The sequence below is a fragment of the Amblyomma maculatum genome, chromosome 2 (assembly GCF_055883805.1).
Source record: "Amblyomma maculatum isolate TAMU_Amacu chromosome 2, ASM5588380v1, whole genome shotgun sequence".
Classification (NCBI taxonomy): domain Eukaryota; kingdom Metazoa; phylum Arthropoda; class Arachnida; order Ixodida; family Ixodidae; genus Amblyomma; species Amblyomma maculatum.
In genome coordinates, this window is record NC_139345.1 from 73,103,745 (window position 1) to 73,126,335 (window position 22,591).

General features: G+C 44.5%; 1 protein-coding gene across 4 annotated transcripts in view; it reads right to left on the bottom strand.

Moving 5' to 3' along the window:
- Window positions 1-13,995, bottom strand: part of LOC146198991 (cytochrome P450 1A1-like) — a 30,438-nt gene extending 16,443 nt beyond the window's left edge. For 2 of the 4 annotated variants that reach the window (XM_084594458.1, XM_084594457.1), the window contains exons 1-4: window positions 13,918-13,995; window positions 12,495-12,724; window positions 8,889-9,068; window positions 823-952 (exon numbers count right to left, since the gene is read on the bottom strand). In XM_084594458.1, coding sequence (XP_084450584.1) covers window positions 823-952; window positions 8,889-9,068; window positions 12,495-12,651 — 467 coding nt within the window. In that variant the 5' untranslated portion in view covers window positions 12,652-12,724; window positions 13,918-13,995. Of the gene's footprint in view, window positions 1-796; window positions 953-5,046; window positions 5,145-8,888; window positions 9,069-12,494; window positions 12,725-13,917 lie in introns of all 4 variants that reach the window. The other 2 variants (XM_084594461.1, XM_084594460.1) reach the window with 2 other exon arrangements.
- Window positions 13,996-22,591: the final 8,596 nt, after the last annotated feature.

Sequence of the window (22,591 nt, forward strand, 5' to 3'; positions counted from 1 at the left end):
ACCTACATCAAACATTTTGTCTCTTGCACACGCTTCCTTGACGCTCTCTCTATCCGATGGTGCCATTATTTTTCCGATATACCGGCTAGTTCCTCTTTTACAACCCCGACAAGGTCACGCTAACGTGACACCAGTCTGCACAGGCATACAATTCTTACGCATTAATAAAACCTCTAGTAAGCTCTACCGACAGGTGCAGGGCACCGGCAGTGGGCTTCCCGTTGCGCAAACATCGCAGGAAATCTCGCATAAAAAGCAGTTTGTCACTTGCCAGACGGCAGGAAGGACATTATTCCAGATGATTTATATTAAAGCTTGCTTCCTGACTAAAAGCAAGGAGATTGAAGCGACCATTTATGCAGAAAACGTTTAACAAAAAGCCTGTTAGTCTGTTGTGATGAATGCTTTTCGAACGAAAGAGTTCTTTGTTCTCTTACTTTGCTGTTTCCTTTTCTAACTCCTGTTGCACTTATGATAATCCAGTCACTTTCGTCACGTCCACACACTAGACTGTCTATGCTGGCGTTCATGTCTTTTTTTTTTCTTTATGCAGTGAAAGCAATACAAGGCGCCATTGTGATCACATCGGCTGTCATGCAGTCCCAAATCGCAGTGAAACTGGACACACAGAAGTGCTCGTCTATGTCGTTTCTTGTATTTGTTTTACCTACGCTTTGTGCTCGCTATGAATCAGCAGCTGGCCCTGACCGGTACATTAACAGATTTATCCGCATTTGGTTAAGAAAAGCTCGGTACAGAGTTGCCGTACTTCATTGGAAGAAAGCATTGCTCGTACTCAGTTCCGTAGACAGATGCCCCTACCAGCTTGTACAGAATGTGGAAGAATGGCTTCCTAGAGTCGATGAGTTGCGGCCCGTGCTGCAGGGAGTCCACGTAGCTGTCCACGACCTCTGTACACAGTCGCTCCAGGGCCTCGCTGATGGCGTACTTCCTGCACTCGTCAGAACGACATTTAATGAATATGATCGTTGCAATCCCAGGTGCCATAAAACCAACCGCCGTTCGCCTCAATAATTCGAACCAATTAAGTGGAGTCATTTGACATTGAATTCTATATAAGCCAGCTGCTGCTTGTCATGGCTGGCAGCGGAAAAAGGAGTGAAAGAAAAATGCCTCCGTCCTCGGACCTTTTAGATAAAGGTCATTACAGGTAAAGGACCTTTAAGGGAAGCGATAATTATTGCTGCTTTATTTTTTTTTTGTTCATTAACAACCCATAAGGAACTTTCAGAGTTCTTTGTATGGTTATATTCCCCTTCACACATGCCAGCTCACTCAGAACCCATCTATAGCAATGTTGGTGAAAGCGATTACGTATACTCTAGTCGCCATCAACAACGAAAGACGCGCCGTACGCTTTTTTTTTTTTTTTGGGGGGGGGGGGGGAGGGGGGGGAGGGGGGCAGTCTTGTTACGTTAAAGAAAACGGTAAAATGCACTATCATTCTTTAAGGGGAAGCACGCTACATATATATTCAAAAACCAATGAGGCACTACATAGTGGAGGTGATACATAGCGGAATAAAAGTAAAGAAAACCACAATGTTACAATAGCTCTAACCATGGTGATCCTAACCGTTTCGCTTGTGCCGGTGGGTTGAATATTAACTCACGCCACCAGCATGCGGTACAATTTGCCTTCTCCTCCAGGGTAGCTGCTTGGGCCAGGAAAAAAATTCTGGTTGGCATTGAAGCATGCTTGCGTGCAATAATGCGAAAAGATTTGTGCCCGTGTGTGGTTGTTTGATTGCCATGTTGCTGCGCGTTTCAAATAACTGTACATTCACTTGGCGCACCTTTACTCAGCTTTAAAAGTCGAAGTTGTTCATCGCATTTATTTATTCCGAGGGGGGAGGGGATATGGGAGCCAAGCAGTGTGGCGCCCAGGATTGAGCACGCAGCCAGTTGTGCCCGCACTCTGAGCCTCTGCAGGACGGGCAGGCTGGAGTGTTGCAGAGTTGCTCTTCCCAGGTTCCGCTGGTGTCAGGGGGAAGAGGTAGGAGGCTGGGGTACGAGGTGCAGGCCTTTTGACATGGGCCAGGGGGACGGGGTTGGTGCGGGTGTATCGAGTGGGGTAAAAAAGGTGAACACGCGCAAGACATGAAGTAGTATCTGCCTGGAGGTTGCGCCAGTATCCTGGAGTGTGAGTCGAGCGTGAGGATGGGGTACAGAAGCCGAGGGGCTCGCAAGTAAGCAAGTGTGTCGGCGTATGTGGGTATAGGACCGGGATTGGAGGGGGATTCGATGTGGAGGTCTGCGTTACAGGGTCAGTATTCTCGCGGGCTAAAGCGTGTGCTCTGTTGTTGCCAGCCACCAACTCGCGACCCGGGGTCCACACGAGGTAGTTCATGTGGGAAAAAGGGAGAGTGGTCAGAACACGTTGCAAAAGTGAGGAGATTCGACCATCACGGAAAGGACGGGGGGTAGTCTGTGAGCTCGAAAGTGGTGGAGTGCTCCGAATAGAAAGTGGCTATTGCAAGGGCAATGACAAGTTCTTCAGGACTTGTGGTGTCTTTCGTGCGCACAGTAGCATGGACCTGCGCCTGTTGGGAGGCATTCACCACGGCCACGGTGCCAGCATGGTGGTCAGGGTGCGGGGCGGCATCAGTGTAGTACATGCTATCATTACGCCAGTAGCTGCGTTGTACGTATCTGGCGCGAGCTTGGCGGCAGCCTTTTTTGAGTGTAGGGTTCACTGTGCGAAGGATGGGAGCAACCACGATGCGTTGGAGCAGCTCCAGGGGGAGCGGGAAGGTTTTCACGTATGATGTTGGCAGAGGGTACCGGCGTGCTCAGAGGAGGTGGCTGCTTAGCGGGGTCTGTGCAAGTCGTTTGCGTTGTAAAATCAGACAGGGGTTGGATGGTGTTTTGAACGACTATGCCGATCGGTCGGGAAGTAGTTGCATACAATGAAGGGCCAAACCCTTGCTTGCGGGGCATGTAAAGGATGACGTTTAGGCTGCAATATTGCTGGAGTGTGAGACGATGCTGGAGAAGAGCTTAGAAACTGCGAGAGACGATGAGGGATTGGACAAATATCGATTACTTAAGGCCGTAAAGACGTTTCGTGGTGCAGTTGGTCATGCACTTGGTGGGCGGATTTGGCGAGACGTTGTATTTGCGTGGCGGACAAGCCTCGGTAATGGAGGTAAAATCCGAGAATGCATATCTCCATGATTTGGATATAAACTGGGTCAGTGAAGGATGACACCGGTGGAGGAGGGTGAACACGTCTCTGTTTTCGCATGATGGTTATCACGGCGGGGTTGGACGGGGAACATTTTTTGAATTACTGGGCGGAAATATCTAGGGCGGTTTGGAGGGAGTCTTGCTGTGCATCCAATGAGCCCAAAACAGTCCAGAGGGTCAGGTCGCCGGCGTAAAACGCATGGTGAAGATGAGGAATAATTAAGAGCCGTGAAGGAAGATCGCGCATGGTTGGCTTGTTTTATGGGATTTAACGTCCCAAGGCGACTCAGGCTATGAGAGACGCCGTAGTGGAGGGCTGCGGAAATTTCGCCCGCCTTAAGTTCGCTAACGCCGCTGAAAACGCATAGAACACAGGCGCCTTGCTTTTCGCCTCGATTGAAAGGCTGTCAACACGGCCGTGATTCGGTCCCGCATCTTTGGGCACAGTAGTCGAGCGCCGTAACCACTGCACCATCGGTGTCGGGCAGACATCTTCGCAGCAATCGGCGGCGCGAGCACATCTGTCTGAAGGGGTTTCGGGGTCTACCGAGCTGCATGACGCTCTGTTGGTACAGTGCGGTCCTCGAAAGTATCGAGCGCAGTGCTAGTTGCATTAAGAAGGCAGGCGTGCAGGATGGTGAGATCTGGGGCGGTCAGATGGCACATAGAGGGTCTCAGGGGTGGAGCTCGGTTAGACTTCACGGACAAAGCTCTGGATTGAATCATCACAGCAGGCGACGCCGTTGAAGGTGGGTAGAGTTTTCCATGGAGGCCGATGTTTTGGATTTGTTCTACAGCCTGTGCCGTGTCCATGGAGGCGGTGCTAGTCACTGGTGCTAGCCACAGAGGGAAAACCCAACAGGGGGTGAGGGGCAGCCTCAGTTCGCAAGCCAACGTTTCGATGAGGGACAGAGCGATCATTACTGGAAAGGCTCAATGATTTCCCTCCACACTCCTGGTAGAGGGTGTACACGCTTCCTTTGTTTTTCTAAAGGAACGCCCCTAATTCGTGACGAATGTGTTTTGGTGATTATTATTATTATTACTGTTATATTATAGTGCAAAGGTGCTCGCGTGTATTACAACGTTTTCTACATCTACGTTACGCGAGTGGAAAACGGCATGCTTTTTTTACAAGGTTTATTGCTAGCAGGCTGAACTGTCCCTTAGTTTTTCGACACATTTTTTGTAGTCTGTGTTCTTTAGATATATTTTTCTGCTCATAGCTATGACCTTTAACCTTTTTCTAAAGAGCAGTAATTGTTCGCAGTCTTTATCATGAGTGATGGAATCGTAAACGTTGCTGGCTCTACGCAGCACATTAACGGCAGATGAGAAAATTTAAAAATGACTACTGCCAGTGCCCGGTGGAGCAGGGAAGGACGCAGGATGCCGAGTGGGGCTTTATGAAGTTACCTGATCAAGGTAGACGATGTACTGGATGCTGTGAAAAGTCAATTACCGCTTATTAACGCTGTAACGTTAATAAGCGTTCACCAGAAAATCAGGCGTCGGTGCTGTCGGCATCGGCGTTATGGGAGAAAAATCACGAGCTGACATGGCTGCGCACTGACTGGACATAGGCGGGTTGTTTGACGTTACGGTTTGCTGGAGCTGCCAACTCAGGTCTCTCCTTTCCTATTGGAGGGCGATGTCAGAATCAGTCTGCCAAGACCCTTACATTCCGAGTCAGACACGTTACCCCTACGCTATGCAGGTACGCTCATACGGCTTTTTTAAAACAGCGCTTTATTTGTGTGGTGGTAGCCTACACTATATCGCGCCATACTCTTAAAGGCGGAGTTTAAGTGTCCCCCACAATTATTTAGGGCATTACTCGCCTCACAGCCAAGTGAAAGACCTTTCGAAGCGCTTTCCAGCATGGCGTGTAATCTTCGAAGAGATTATCATGGTCTCCTTGGTTTTGCAAAGCACCTGTAACGCGAGAAAGGAAGCTTTGCTTGGTAATGCTGTTTCACATTTACAAGTTCATTTCCTAAGTAGCCACGAGTTGCATAATGTCAAACATATATGGGCTGGGTCTAAGGTACCATATATGATAATCAGGGCATCTCTTTATCATCCTTTAGTTATGATCCGTTCGCGCGACGCATTCAAAACTCAAAACTCGTGCGATGCTAAGCTTTCAAGTGCGGCATAAAGGAAATATATTTAAGCACTGAGGAAATGTTTTGCCGCTTAACTCGGCTTGATCTTCGGAAATTAGTGGGCTACGGCTACTTTAATCGTGAAATATAGTTACGTCTAGGTTAGATATAGGCACGCCCGTATGTCTAGGCTAATAGTCGGACATTATTTGTCGGATGGTGGTATAGCCTACAATATCGCGCCATAGCCTTAAAGCCGAAGCGTAAATATCCCCTTAATGTTAATTTTATTTTGGTTCTACAGTAGGACAACACTGGATTCTTGCAGCCTAATTGCTTTGCACTCTTGTGAGGCGTACTGAAAAGTCTAGTTCAGAGGGGAAAATGACATCACATTAAGCTGTCAGCAAATTTTTCGAGCAGCAGCACCTTGGACGAAGCCTAAGGAAAGTGCCGCGACAGCGATGGCCGCGGTTTCGAGTGTCTCCAGATGGCGCCAAGTGTTGACTGCAGGGTGTCGGAATAATAGTTATGCCACTGGGTACCACATATGACATATGCCGCGTACCTGAATCTCACTTTTGAATACGGTGAAAGAAAAATTAGGCATACGCTCAAGCTTTGCTTTAAAAGGGTCATGACACCAATTTTGGAATATGAGCTGTTTATTACATCCTATTTCTGATGTGCCAAGCAACCAAACCCCAAAGTTTCAGCTGCATCGGTACTGCAGATAGTTTTAAAGCTAGAATTTTTTTTTTCTTTGTGAACAGCTTGCTGAACTGGCAACCAGCGCAGCCGGTGGCGACATAGGCCGATGATGCCGCGTCGTCTGCTGCATGTTCTGTGCACGAGCAGCGTCAGCTGCGGTTATGATATATTCTAGGAACTATAGTTGCGCGACGCCTATGTGGTGGGCCAAACAGCTGTCATGCCGCCAACCCGCGGTTACCGCAAGCTGCGTTTCCATCCCTGTTAGCTTTTTTAACGCAGGAATTAGCGATGCCTGTGGGTGGGATTCCGGAGCACATCAGCGTCAGACTACGAAAGCCGCAAGAGCTGGCCCGTTCGAACAACGTACACACTGTATACTGAATCACGTCGCGAAAGCAAGACACAAAATGCGCATAGAGTGCCGTCCGACGGCGCTTTTGTACAACCTTCGAGCACCACCCGGCAGCGCAGCGGCGGAGTGTATAAGGTGCGGCGCGGTACGTCGCCGCGCCCAACCCCGTCCCGTGCTGTACGTTGCATCGTTCACGCTGCTCGTTGTCAGGCCCACGTCTGGCTCCAGCCGCATCATGAAAGTAGACGATAAGCTAATGAGGCTTACAGCACAGGATGCCGCAAGCTTACAGCAATGATGCCGCCCGCGAGCGCGGCCGACAACGTACGGTGCCTGGCCATCTGCTTTTCCCTAATCGTCGCTCGCTAAGCCGACACTGCTTAGCATCGATGTCACAGCGAACAGCACCTTGTAAGGGATCAACGAGAAGTTTTAGTAAAAGGACCAATCGATCATGAAACTCCCTCCCAACCCCAGTGTTCTGTAGTGAAGGAGGAGGGATAACTTTATTTTGTGTCCCGCAGGGATTTACGCGACCGGGCCTAGATCTCCCATGCATCCGCGTGGCGCCGGTTGCTTGGAGATTTTAGAGTGTCTTGTGAGCGCGTGGCTATTTAACTGACGGCTGATTGTTCCTTAAATATTAAGGCACATTCTGAACGTTAAATATTTGTTCTGACATACCTTGTTTTCTCATCTATGAAATAGTTTTCTAGGATAGTCTTCCTAGTTAAAGCAGAGAAAAATAGTTCAAGCGAGTGTTTAAGACAAAAATGGGATCAAATATTTCAAATGGAAAAGTTTGATAATTTTCGAATAATAAAATAAGTTCTTTTTATAGAAATATGTTTAAAGCTCAGCGCATTTTATTCATATAAAATATCAGTTTTATGTAAACATTTTACTTTTTCAATTTTCAGGCTACGTTTGCTGCCGTTTCCGAATTCAGATGGTGGACAAGACTGCCACCGAGCCAAACAAAATGACTGCAGTTTATTTTTGGCTGTTACATTTAAGCACCAGGGATCAATTTGATGCGTTTGGTAACGAGCGAGCAGTTATAAGTAATCATTCTGGATCGTTCTGAGTCAGTATTCAAGGCTTATTTGTTGATCTGGAATGTTTGATCACTATATATATATATATATATATATATATATATATATATATATATATATATATATATATATATATATATATATATATATATATATATATATATATATAAGGGCACAAGACACAATAAGTTCTTTCTTTGGTTTGGAAAATTTCATTCCTTTATTCTGTTATGTTATGAATGCATGCTTCCAAAAATTAACATTGGATCTAGTAGCCCTAAACTGTGCGCCCTTTTCATCTTTTATGGCATATTTTTGTGCTGCCTGCTTTGGAAGGAAATTATCTCATACATTTACACCCTTGTGCGAATATGTATACACTCCTATAACTAACACCCTTGCATTGAAAAATAGGACCCAGTATTATCCGCCAGACTAAAAAAGTGCAAATCTATTGGAGGACCATGGCGTGACCCCTTTAAGACCAGACGCGAATCGCTTACAATACTTCTATTCTTTTTGTTTAAGGTGGTTTTGGGGGAAAGAAAAGCGCAGTCTCACTTATTAACGGGCACCTGCTCTTATCGGTTCGAATCTTCATTCTCTGGCGCAATCTATAGCGTCGATCGAACGTGACTAGACGATGGATGCCATCATAAACGTATATGATAAAAGGAGATATTATAGCCCATGATGTAGCAAGAAAAAGCATTACAATGTCAAATAATTATAACTGGACAGAAAGTTGATAATGACAGAAAACAAGCCAAAATATTCACTTTACTATATGCGAGGTTGGGTACCGCGCGATTCGTAAACGAAACTGATATAAAACACTTATTCTCCGTGGTTGAAGGAGATAGGGGGTGTGTATATTTATCTCATTCTGTGTGAAACGACATACTTGAGCACATTTGAGTAATTACCCATGACTGCATACTAAAACAATATGGGGCAGGCACATCTGCTGACGTTAGGATCTATTCAAGAAGGAACCCCAACCCCATCTATTTGAGGGATAATTGTCCTCTGAAAAACAAAAAGGTTGAGGAGGGAGACACGGAAGCCTTCAGGGCTCAATATACAATTATCAGACATGCGAAGGTGGTCTCAGGGCGATCCTCTTTGCATTCATATCTGCTTATGAGTGTATGCTTGTCTACACGGAAAAGACTAACGCGCTATTGGCGTTTTAAATACTGTTTTTGGTTTGTGAAATAAGTGCACGCTTATCCGATATTGAGTTGTGTTGCAGCAGTTCACGGCCATATGTTTTGTTGCCTGTACACATTTCTTTTTTCAATTTAAGGCTGCTACAAGAGTGCATTCTGCGATCGATATTAGTATATTGAAGGCTGTGCGCGGGTGCAAGCACGTATTTGTGTACGAGTTCACATCACACGTCGCTTTGGGACGTTATACCGTACAATTTATTATTTGCACTCACCAAGCTTGGTCGGAAAACGTCCAGCGAAGTCAATCCTCCTGTCGAGCAGCGCTTCTCTGATGGCCTTGTGACCATTGAGGAAGACCATGGGTTTATGGGACATCCAGAGTGTGAAGACATCCCCGTACTTTTTGGACCACTCGGTGGCTTCACAGTGCAGATACTTGACTTTGCTAAGCGCTACAGGAATTAGGTTAACAAGGAAGGTTACTCGGCTATGTGCACAACAGGTATAAGAGAATTCTAACATTGTTTTCTTTCCATATTACAGTCGATCCCGGCTCTACCGAAATCTAAAGGGATCGTGAAACATTTCGATATATTGATACTTTGATATAGAAAGCATGCCAAGAGCTGAGTTTCTCTGTAACACGCAAACGTCAGTATGGTCTACGCACGCTAGCGGCACGCCTCCTGCAGCGATGCACTGCATGTCGGTGTACTGCCCCCCCCCCCCCCCCCCCCCCCCCGATCGCCTCGAGCGTGGCGACCCGAGCGGCGCACGTGCGTATATCCGCGTGCCGAGCGAAAGCTCGCACCAGGCACCAAAAGCAGGATACACGCTCACGTGCCGCTCTATATGAACGCGAGAGCGTGCTCTAAATATATGGTAGTCATATCGGAGTGTCAATGCTCATGCTGTTCCCACCTATCATCCGGCGCCGCCGCGTGGCTTATGTGCCGCTGAAGTTGGTGTTACAACAAAGCTGCTGCGGACGGTGCTTTGGGAAATGCCACCGCTTACTATAAAAAGGTGTAGTTATGTCACTGGCACACTATAAACGCTATAATATTTCAGTTACAATAGGGTATAGTTAATTTCTCCGTCTTCTTAGGCAGCGAAGTGGGCCACGTGACAACCACCGCAAGCCATCGGTCAGCTAGGTTCGCTTCACCGCATGACAATCTGTGCGTTGAACTCTGGCTTTCTCGCATGACAACAGTGTCGAATCATATTTCAAGCGGAATCGACGTTCAATTCATCAAGCGGTTTTTGCAGCATTCGCATTATCATGTGGTGCCCAACGTTGCGCAGCTATCCTGGCTTCACGCGCAAAAGCGGATCACGGGGGCGTCATTAGGAGAACCGTGCTTTGCAGGTTGCAGCGCGCAGTTGGATATGTCGATATGTCGAATGTTCCCTGCTGAGCGGGAGCTCGATGAACGCGAACACGACTCCTACACCTTTGCATGAAATTTTCAAAGGGGATATTATGAGACTTCGATATAAGCAATTATCAGATGAACCTAGGTTGGATATATCCGTGATCGACTGTATTCTCTGCTGCACATAGAACGTGACATCAACGACGAAAGCAACCAGTCAGGTAGATTTTAGCGTTCGCAGCAGACCAGCGGGCTGTACAGATTTTAAAACAAGCTTTTAGCTTCCTTTACTTACACCCGCCACTTACCACAACTAAATCCTGAGTACTATTCCCAATATTTTACTATTGAAATTTGCGGAGATAATGACGCTGCTTTCAATAAATGCGGGACATTCATCTAGTCGTTTGTATTGAAAGCAAATATATTTAATCTCCGTAATTTCTACCCTCCGTTTTCTATTTTTTTTTTAATAACCATGTTCGGCATGAGTCCGGTATTATACGCAAACGTTTGCTTTGGGCGATGAGCTTCGTACCTTTGAGTCGGTTCAACTAAAGCATGTAGAAAGCATTTACCAATAATTGCCTTCACTCACCGTAGACGCTCTTGCAGAAGCAACTGCGACACATGTGAATTAGAGCATAGAATTCTGAATACATATAACGCTTCGACCGAAAAGGGTTGGTGAGGGATGAGAAACACGTATACACCCCGATGCAGTGGCCCAGTGATTAGGGCGCACTTTGGTGACCGCTTTTCGTTGGAGTTGAAATTAAAGGAGCCTGTGTACGGTGAGTTGTCAGTGCATGTTTGAGAACCTCAAAGGGGTCGTAATATTCCGCCTTCCCCCACTACGGCGTCCCTCTTAGCTGATGCATTCTGGGACGTTAATCTTGAAACAAACAACTTTCAGGAAATGTATTGGAAAAACGCGAATCTACAAACATGCTCCATTTCCGGGGCACCGAATAACATGCGTCCAATGAGCCGAACGAAGGTATGAGGTTTTATATAGTGCGAGCACTTAGGCTTCTGCTCCGCCTAAGTGTCGTTGTCGTCTTTTCCGACAGCCGGTGTCGGTCTCTTGCCGAGGCTAATTTAAACAGGAGCGAAAAAGCTGAACCAGGGCACAAGAGTGCTAGCGCACGATAATTCGCAGTTTGGTGAGCTAAGCCGCCGGTTATCTTTTTTTTATAAAGGCTGGAAGTAGGAGAGCGCACGCAAGCTCTTTTTAATCTGGACATATTTACTAATTCGATTACGTCCCTTACGTGACTACATCTACTCTTTCTGCATAAAAGAGATGTGCCCAATAGCAGCTCATACTTTTTACACAAGTGTTCCCAGCGTTCTTCAGTCAAAAAGCCTAACTATAGGCGCAGGGTAGATAGTTTCGAAGAAGAAAATGTTCCGAAATTTACGGAGGTTGCTTGAGCACCCCATCTGCCAATATTTAGAAAAACACACATTTGCCTTCATTTCTCTCTGTTACACACACGTTATTTGCATTATTGGGATAGGTGCGCATTTTCTTCAAACGTTACTCGCTATATCGGGATATAAAGTTGCGCATTTTTTTACAAATGTATTATTCGCTGTATTGCGGTAGGCGCGCATTTTCTTAATAACGGTATTCGCTGTACTGAGATAGGTGCACATTTTCTTCCAAACGTTATTCTCTGTATTGAGATAGGTACACAATTTCTTACAAACGTTATTCGTTGTATTGGGATAGGCGCACAATTTCTTACAAACGTTATTCGTTGTATTGGGATCAGCGCATATTTTCTTGCAAACATTATTCTCTGTATTGAGATAGCTAAGTGCTTATTTTCTTAGTGAAGTTGTTTGAAAATTATCACTTTGCATGTGTGCGTCGTTTTCCGTCTCTGATGTTTGATACACTACCGTTGCGCAAAAAATATATTAACCAAGAATCCCAAGCTTTGAATTGATCCTGAGTATAGAATTTGATTTTATAGCAAACGGTATAATCTCAAAAGATATACCGAAAAATAACTAATCTTAAATGTTCATTAGCGCAATATTTGTTTTTTATAAGCATCACTAATAACCAGCCATTCCACTTGGCCGCAACCACATCACATAATTTTTTTAAAGCATACATTGCACACGACGATTGCTTCGATTTACTGTGTGTGCGCGAGACTTGTACTTGCGCAGCTTGGCCTAGAATTGCGTCGTGTGCTCCTCGTCCGTCGTGACCTGCTGTGATGCGTAGAAAGATCACCGTACGTATAATAATGAAAACAGCGAGGCCAAGTCACTGCTGAAATATCGCCAAGCAAGACGCTCTCTCACGCCATCGAATGAGTATATTTGCCTGACTGAGATAGGGCAGAGTCAACTGATAAGTTAAGAATCAAAGAAAGAAATTACGAAAGAAAGCGAAAAGAGAAAACAAGCCTATAGAGGAGAAACACTGTAACCGGCAGCACGGTGCCGAATGTAGGTACGTAGCCAATGCACACTCACTGAGTAGGTTTCCGACTAGTGGTAGCGGGAAAGGTCCCCTGGGGTACTTGGAAACCTTGTGATAGAAGCTGCCCACGAAGTACGTCACGACGAATACCAGCGCCGTTGTGATCCATCGCCAGTCCCAACGAGAAAAGATGACGAGTCGAACGCTCATGGTGGCCCCTTCCAAGTGAAGGAAGCGCTGTACACCCGGTTGGCTGGAGCGTAGGAGGAATGTTTGAAGCGCACTGGTAGAAAAAACGGTGAAGTGTCACAAAAGAACGCGAGGCTTCAAACAATAGCGACTACTCCGAACAAAGCTTTCGCGACACCAGTAACGGTAAGCCAGGCCTTCATCAGGCTGCCGAAACTACACAATGGAGGAGGAGATGTGCCCATCTGCCGGGCTGCGCCTTGTGAGGCTCGCTGCTAACGTTTCCAGCGCGTACGCGGCCGCCGGCTGTGTGCACAAGCTTCGAGTGTGCGTATAGCACCAGATTGTGACATATTCTCGTGACAAACAGTGGGATGTGCCAAAGAATACGTCGAGAACGAAGTTACGGGAGCAAAAAAGAACATACAGCTGCGGAGCTGTGTACTGTCATGCCGGAATGATAACCTCACAGTGTGGGCGAACGAAGCGCTTTGTGTTTTCTATTTACAGATAGTGTACAGTCTCATTCTAGTCGAAGAGACACATTCCTGAACAGTCGAAAAATAGAACGCATGAGCTTCTTTCACCCTAGGTTTACATGCAAACTGTGCTTATGGATGTCACAGTATGTTTAGCAAGGAAGCATCGCCAGTTTATATTTAAAATAAAGAATCTTAGTTACCTAAAGTAACTTGATTAGAAATTATAATAGCAAGTCGGTATTCACTGTGCAAAAATTTTATATATTTACCGGTCTGGCCTTTTCTGCATAATTATTAACTCTAATTGAAGGGAGAAAAGTTTTATTTGAGGATTGGCTTTGAGCAGTGCGAGATACATGTTTAGAACAATTTCCAAAAAACGATCGTCATCTTCCGAGAAGGAAACATATTGATTAATAATATTTTTCTACGGGAAGCGTTACCAGCTATTCTTGGATTACGAGCCGGAAAGGAGGCTGGGAATTTATTTATTCTGCGTAGTATATTTTAGCTTGTTCATGTAAAAAAAAAAAAAAAAGAAAAAAGAAAGCCTTCGTCGACATGAGTAGTGCTTGTGGAATGCCTAACGTGCTGTATGCCTGATGCAGCTTCGTTGAACGGTCGGCATTTCGGGATGACGCTCCACTTGTTGCTGATGTACGTTTTAGACCTGCATGATTTACTCAAGCGCCTTCTGAAGAGTAAGATCAGCGTACAAGTTTCAGTCTCGCTGACAATTTCTGAGTTTGAATGCCGACGATAAGTCTGTCTCGAATCAGTTGCTGTCGAAGTGTGCCGTACTCACAGTGGTTAGGAAGCGTGTCAAGCGCAGTCACGAAGTCTTCCACAGATTCACCCTAGTGTTGGACACTCGTGTTGAAGCACGCCCGTTCAAACATGGATGTTTCGCCGTGGTTTGAAGTAGCTGTCAAACTGCTTTGAAAAAAAAAAAGAAAGAAAGAAAAGTGCTTTGGGACAAGATCTGAGGTTTGGGCGTTCTTTCCGAACAGTTCGAAGGTCCCGAAGACGTCTTCGGCTTCAAAGGAGCGTGTCGACGTGATGCGATTCCCGTTGCGGCGACCGCCTAAAAAACATGGCGAATTGGACGTGGAGTATAGGCGGCTGTGAACTCACCGCAGTTTGGCAGAACTTGTGGGTGGTAAAGTAAGCTGAGATACCTTGTTGTAATTGTAGAAAGCATTGAAATGACGTCATAGGTCTACTTTTTAGCTGTTTAACCATTCAGAGGAGCAGTAATGCAGACGCAGATCTGCTACTGCAAGAGCGTACTAGATGCACCCCCCCCCCCCCCCCCACACACACACACACAAACTCTGCAAACGCTTCGTTCTCATAGAGAAATCATCGATCCGCGCTGTTGTTGCAAAGCGCAGCAATGGCGGTCTGCATCCTCCACCTTGGCTATAATACATTTGCTGCGCGGGACGGGTCATTTCAGAGAACGCAATGATGTTTTCGAATTCTTTGTGTACGGTTCGTGAGTGCGACAACATGAGGAGTGACAAGGCATGGTGGCTGCGCAAGAAACTTCTCGACGACTCACCAAGGTCTATCTTAAACTTCGACAGAGTGGATTGTTGGGTGAATTGGGTAACATTATTTTATAGCAGAGCTAGAAAATTCACAGATAGAAAGAGACAAACACACATTGCGCTGAACAGACAACTGAAATTTTATTCATAAAGCATATTTTTTTTTTATACACAGCGGCTGCTAAAAAGTCAACAACCAGTTCTGTCACATGTCCTAATAGGTCAACCTCTTCCTTCCAAAAAAGCACTTTCGTTCGCTGGAAGTAATACGGAAGTGCTGATTACGCATGCTTCCTATTACTTCAAGCACTTCCCTTTTACTCCAAGCGAAAGAAAGGGCTTTTTTGGAAGGAAGAGGTTGACCTATTAGTACATGTGACGGAATTGGTTGTTGACTTTTTATCAGTCGCTCTGTATAAAACGATAAGCTTCAGGAAAGCTGTCAGTTCAGCGCAATGTGTGTTTGCCTCTTTCTATGACTCCGTGTTCTAGCGCTATTGTAAAATAATTAAACTTTGGACTGTGTGTTTTCTGGCTGTTGTTCAGATCAGCAGTGTTTCACGGCATGATCGCTGTTGTGAAGTGTTAAATGCTATTAGTTTAAGTACTAGCCTCTCAATGTAGTACGCTTTTTTTGAATAGATCGTCAATTTCGTGAGTAGTGAGAGTGTGGCACTTGAGTTGTCTGCCTGCCAATACTTCTGTCCCAGTAGTACCTTTGCCAAGTTAGTATCGCTGTCTTCATTCCTACCTCCCAATGATTGTGTTGGGGGACATATCAGCGTTGAATCTATTGCCTTTTTATTATTTATTGCATCACAGTGCTTGCTTGTGTTTTTCCCATCACATTCTTGCTTTAATCTCTGCAGTCTGACCACTAAATTTAAAGAATCGGGTGCCGATTTTATCTGCTCCCCCACATTGCCTTACTGCAGCATGGCATCTCTACCCATCGTCATTCTACCTCCATGTTCTTGCCTTTCTACAGTGTAGAATAGGGGGAGAAGGCATATTTCTATTGCTGACGTCACCTTTCCTGACATCCTGGGAATAAACTTCGCTCTATTACGAAGAGCCATGTTGTACTGCTCTTATTCACGCATTGAAAAGTTCTGGTAGGTGGTAGGTGCATACACCCGGTTCTGTAGTAGGTGCACGATTGTTATGATATCTGAACTGCAAGGCTATGCCTTAGTCATGATAAGTATGTGGAGAGCAAGGCAAGCAAGCATTCTCTGAGTGCACAGGTCAAACATTTGTTGCATCTCACATTTGTCTACACTTGTGTCGCACGCGAAGGTAGTTACCTGGTTTTGACTAGTACTATGGATTCCCTTCAATGTTCATGAGAATGATAAAATTAGAGGCCTTCCCACGACAGAAAAATCAAGCAAAATTAGACAGCCTTTTTATTTTAATAGAGTAACGTATGTACCATGTACGTGGCACATGTTGCTTCCCACATGTGATGTGCTTCGTGCGAATGTTTGCTGCAGGTATGCATGCAGGCTCACCGATTTTTTTATTTCATATAGTACAAAAATAAGTACTTCACAGCACGTTTTGAGGATACGCTATAATCACGTGATGTTGTTAATTACCTTTTTGTTATGCTTGCTTCCTTTAGTACAGCCAGGAGGTAATCTCCCTTAACTGCTTTGCATTTTATCATTTTGACAATATGAATACGCTCTTTAGCGCCGCCATTCAAATGTCGCTGATAAGGGAATATGATATGTCATCGGCGCTTATAAGAAGCAATGCCATTTTCCGCTCCCATTCTTCGCCAAGCCACTTCGAATATCTGGGTGCCGCTCTTGCAATTCAGCGGCAGCACTGCTCGCGTCTCGTAAACTCAGTCGGCCTCTCCATACGTTTAACTGCTGGAGAATGTCCGACCACATATATGCCATGATACACTGAGACCGCAACGCCGCAAGAAAGTTCACTCACTTTCAATGCAGCCCAGCGACTCGATTTCTGGAGCATTGCCGTTTTTCATACTTACCTCCAATCTATAGTAGCAGACGACGCTGCTTTTTTTTTATCATTTTTTTATTTTTTGTCAGAATGTGTAAACCGATTGTGTGCTTACGTAACCTGACACCGGCCTGCTGCACACGCCCCGCATACGTCACAATTCTAAAGAAATGGCTGACTGTCGAGAATAGGGCCCCTAGTGTCGCGTATAAGGTTGACTGCTCAAACTGCGTTTATTCTAATATAAGCGAGAACGGGAACTTTAAAAGAAGAAGGGGACTATGTAGGGAATCAGAAATAAAGGCACCTCGTCGAAAGATTACAAAAGACCTACCAGTGGATGCATTCGGAATTCAATTTTTACCAATTGAAGAATATGATGGGCTACTACAGGACATGATCATGTCATTGTGCCTGCACAGTATCTGGCGATCCAGACTGGCTTTCAGGCATTCAGACACTGATGCGAGGAAAATAAGGCAGTATTTTTGAGAAGCCGTTGCGAGCATCGAAAGCGCTAACACAGTATGTGGTAGCTGTGGAGTGCAGTACCTCTGGGGAAAAAGCATATATCGGAAGGCAAAACAATTGACTGTCGCGCCAATATCTAAAGTACCTGATAGTGCGGACAGCAAAAAGCACGCTTGATCGCAACGTCAGGGATCGCCCATCTAAGAGCGAGACATCTGGGGTGTCTGCTGCGATGCACTTTTGCTTCGTGCTTTAAAATCTTCGCTTATTGTCCGATGAACAAGGCTTTCAAGTGAAAGCCTAAACGTCGATCATTTTATTAACCTTTTATTCTAAAAGCTTTTTCTTTTGACATGATGGATGACCCACTGTGGGGGAGCTCCTTATAAAATCTTTCTCTATAAAGAAGTGCACCGGCTAAGCTGTTTTTTATCAAAAACAAAAAGGTATGGCCCGGAAGACAGGAAACAGCAAGGACCAGCCAGCAACATAAGGAACAAGCGCTCATCGCACGTGTGTGTGTGTGTGTGCGTGCGTGCGCGCGCGCGTGCGCTTGTGTGTGAGAGAAAGAGAGAGAGAGAGAAAGAGAGAAGAATGAACAACGTATATCAGTATTATTCGGTTCACATGTGCAAACGTGTTAAATATTATTGTGTTGCATTTCAAGGGGTTGCGGTCCGCAGCGATCAGCTGCGTTATCACAAGGATCTGTCCTGGGATAAGGTGTATAGAATTATAATTTTAATTTGATTGAATGCCTAAGTTAATGATTATGAATACGCCGCGTTTTTTTTCTATTTTTTTTTTTTTCAATTCCACGTGAAAGTGTGCAAGCTGAGGCATAGTTCCCAGGTATAACATTATTCGTATGATAACTGAACAGTTGCTAAAAGGACTTCTTGCAGCATGTCTGCAATGTGTGCAATGATTAGGCATTTTTTTGCTAACCCGAATCATCTGGGAGAAGCGAATGAGCCTGTGCAGTATTTCTTACGGTGACCATTACACGCTAAGTTTCTTATCTCTTGGAACGCTAAGATGGCGGCTGTACTTGTCTCTACTGCACTTGTTTTTACTGGAATCTCGCTTGAGTCAATGCGGAATGCTATAAACAATAAACTTCTGCGTGTCTTTGTTTGGTTTCATAATAACCATCTAGCTTTGAACACTGAAGTTTTTTCTTCAGTGTTCAAAAAACATTAGTTATTTTTCGTTCAAAACAAAAGTGTATTGAAGTGTATTGAGGAGCAGGTGAACAGTGTGTAAAAAGGCTGCGTACGGTTGTTTTACTTTGGCAAAGACACAGCGGCACTTTCCAAGCGCTATTCTTAGATCAGTGTACTTTTCATTATTGCACAGGCATCTTAGTTATTGCAGTGAGTCATGGGGAACCACATACAAAACGTATTTATCACCATTGTTGAGACTACAAAAACACGCCTTGAAAACCGTGGGATTAATTACTTCGAATAGTTCTAACAATAACATTTTTGACACGCTGCAATTCATGTCGGTGAAGTGTTTGTAACGGCTGACCTACATGTTATTTTGTATTGGACCGCTGACTATACCTTATTGGCTATCGGTGCAAATATCTGTGTACAAATTTTTCTTTGTGTCATTGAATAAAAACTCCTTGATTCTTGATATGCTATATTTGTGTGCTTCTTCGAATCTAGTGCCTATTCGCAAGTTATGTAGTAATGTGAAGGAGCAAAGAGAGGATGTAGTATTTTGAATCGATATTATTATTAGTAAAATGGAAGCCTACCCATGAAGAGACCGGTTGAGCTCAAGGTTGAAAATGAACAAGGCTAGTGCATCAGAAGAAGAAACTGTTGCTTTCTGCGACTCACCCTGTCCAAAGGTTGCCTGTTGAGGACAGCAAAGTCAAACTCGTACTCCAAGAGCTATGAGCACTCGTGGACAGTGCTGGCGAGACGAAAGACACACGCAAGAAAATCTACAGCTCTCTTGCAGAGCATTCATTTTATCTTCGCGTCTTTTATCAGAATGCGGCACTCAGCGTACTTTCTACTGATACGCAGGAGAACGCGCAAATTTTCTGCGCCGCCGGTTAGCGGCGTTGTGTACCGTTTGCTTTGTCGCATAGCTTCTGGTTTGGTTACACTAATCATTCGAACCAATGTGTTTGTTCGCACTCATTGTATCATTAAATGCTGTGCTTATCATTAAGTTTTCAAGGAGTCATTGAAAAAAAATCCGGAACTCCAGAAGCACAAATAACTTACCTTAATTGATCAGCATCGTACCGGAGTCCATGTTACTAATGCCTTACGAAAAGAAAACATATCGTCGATGTTATCATGGAAGTTACGTCGAGTGGGACGCACATTTGCACGATGACTGTTCAGTTTCGCTCCATTGCGAATATTCTATTCAGGCTGTCGCAACAAATGTGAGCTGAATCTTCTAAATATAGCCTGAATAGTGGCAGCAATGAAATAGTAATTCTTTTATTAAAACGTCGTCTAGGAAGTGCCTAACTGATGATTTGAGCTGAATGACAATGCTTCTCTAATAACCAGCTCATGGACATACTAAGTGAAATGCATTTATGAGAGGTTTTCGGGGCATCAGGAGAAACCAAAAATGATAGAATATTCTTTAAGCTATCTTGTATAGTAACGCTGTTTTTTAGATGTGATAGTTTATTGGCGTGGCATAGGAAATATGCGTGGATGGAAAGCAGCATCCTTGTACAGCCCACTGAGATTGTGCGCCGAAGTTCACTTAACGGTAGCTACCTTTAACATGATCTAGGCAACAAAGCAATCCGTTGAAAAATTGCATACTGTGGGATTCTTCCGGCCAGCCTACATATTTTTAATGAAAATTTTTGCCAAGCAAGAAGAGTTTGTGGATAACTTCAACAAAAACACGAATAAAACTAGCACACATCTTACTGCATTGTGCAGTCATTAGTGAGGCTCTTTATTTTATTCTTGAAAGGCCGTCTTTCAAATAATTATTCATTCGTCCATTCATTCTTGAAGGGCCTGCAAGATTTTTTACTCATTCTCAGACAATATACGCAATTGTCTAGATAGAGAACTGGCAGATATTTCGTAGAGTGTGGCTTATTTACAACCGATTTCTTTGCTTTATTAAAATTTAACTGTCCTTGTGTCGCAAACAAGGTGGTATTTTATTTCGCACAGTGAAAGATGTAAATAGCTTTTCGCAAAACACTAAGAGGGATAACACGGCGTCCTTATTTTTGTAAATGTTTGCAGACGTATTAATGCGATATCATGCAAACCGCCATCAGAAAAAACGCCATCCTGCGTTTGGCGCATGTAGGGGGGGGGGGGGGGGGGGGGGCGCCACCTGTCTTAAAATTATTCTGCTAATAAACGAGGCGCTTGGTGTCATGAAATCATGTGACATGGATGAGTTGGCAAGTGCGTTGGTAACATGAAATTATCGAAAGCGGTGGCGGGCTCCGTGTAAGTTGGCGGCTGCGCTCGGCTGCGCATGCAGACGGGTCTAAGCATTTCCCTTACCAGGTTCGAATTGAACCAGATTCAATGCCAGAGCTTTCTACAGTAGTGCAAATTCAATTGAAGCAGAAAAAGTGACCATGAAAGTAGAGAGATTTAGCACACCGTGATCTACGATCCGCTATCGTGATCCGCCACCGCGCGTTCTATTGCGCATGCACTTTGATGCCGATAGATGGCGCCACATACTTGATGTCGGCACATTGACCTGCCACATCGGAACCAATCAGCTTGTGCGCCCTGCCCACGAGCGGTAGAGGGTCGCAGTGGCGGATCGCGGATCACGGCATGCTAAATCTCTCTAGTATTTCGCTGAAGATGGATTAGCGGCGGCAGCACAGGACGAGTACATGTATCGAGCAGCAATGACGAAGGTGGAGAAGATGGACTTTGCTTAACGCTATAGAATACTCAGCATGTGCTGTAATTAAGTTCCCCCTAATTTTTTTCTCCCCGATAGTAACACCAAAATTTGTTTTTCGCAGCTTCAAGCGCAATGTGCACCTTCAGAATAAAAATTTAATTATATAGTTTCAGCATCCTTTGAGGATTCATCTAATAACATGCGACATTCGAACGTCAATATTTACATCAAATGTGACACTTTCAACAAAAATTGTTCTGGTGCTAGTAAAAGATTACATACCAGAATATCTTGAGCAACTTAAAAATCGTTTCTTTTTTTAATGCGTGAGTTACTATTAGGACAGAAAGTATTTCTATTTGATGGATAAAAGAAGCAGCGTCTGAGAGGGTTAAAGGGGTATAAACACCTAATTTTTCGGTTCGTATTTTATCATTGGTAAAGATGCGTAAAACCTTGCTATACACGGATCACCAAGGGATATTCGCCTATAACCATTCAAAGATTTATAGTCGAATTTATTTTGTCACCTGCTTCGGTTTCAACAGCTGAGTGATGGCTCTGACGTAGGTCACGTGAAGGATGAAAAAAAAAAAAAACAGCGGGATAATCGTTCCTAAGTCGTTTGAATTAACCACAACGCTAAAGCCAGCCTGCCTTTAGTGCAGGAATCACAAGTGAACAGTCAGCGGTTACATCGCTGTTTTTTCGTGAATTGCGTGACCTAGGCTTGATTGTTAGCTCACAGTCATCTCTCGGCCCCTGAATCTGAAATCGAATATGATGAGAAAATAAACTTCAGTTATAAAGTATTAAGTGGAGTAGGCCATATACAGGGATGTTTGAGGCATCATAAACAAGAGAGTATAGACGCCAAATTTCATTGACATTTGTCAATCAAATTTGGTGTCTGTACTCTATTAAAGCAAATACCTGGCGCTAGAAGAGAGATATCTCTAGGTTTCTTCTGAATCATGATCGTTTTTTCTTCAGTGCCACCCAGAAATAGTTCATTGCTTTTCCTGTACGGTTTATAGAGTTTAACACCACAAATATTAATTTTGGCTATGAAAGTCGTCGTAATTGAGGTCCCCGTGGGCTATGCGATGTCATTCCACGTTAAAAGTTTAAAGTAGTTGGCACTGTCCAGAGTCCTCCAGTACGGCGTGTCTCTAAGCCTAAGCCGATTGGATACGTCAACCGTCATAAACTAAACAAAACATTACATTTCAATAACAAGACGCTTTCGAAGAAATACAACAAAAAGAAAAAATAAAGCCACATGTATATTAACTATTAGTAACGAACATGCGGCCCTAATACCTATAAGTGCGTACTTTTGGGGTATCAATATACGTTTGAAGCTCGTACATTTTTCAGTACTGTATCCGTATCCCGTATAGGCAATAACATTTTTATGCTGGACAGTGGACAGGTACTACTTGGAGGAGGCTTGCCCATTCTCTGCAATAGCTAGGTTACGATCCTAATCGATCACGTGGCCAGAAATATCCTTGGCAATCCAATTTGTGTATGAACTGCGCTGGAGCGGAGCTATTTCATCAACGCAGCCGCTTTCTTGCTCCA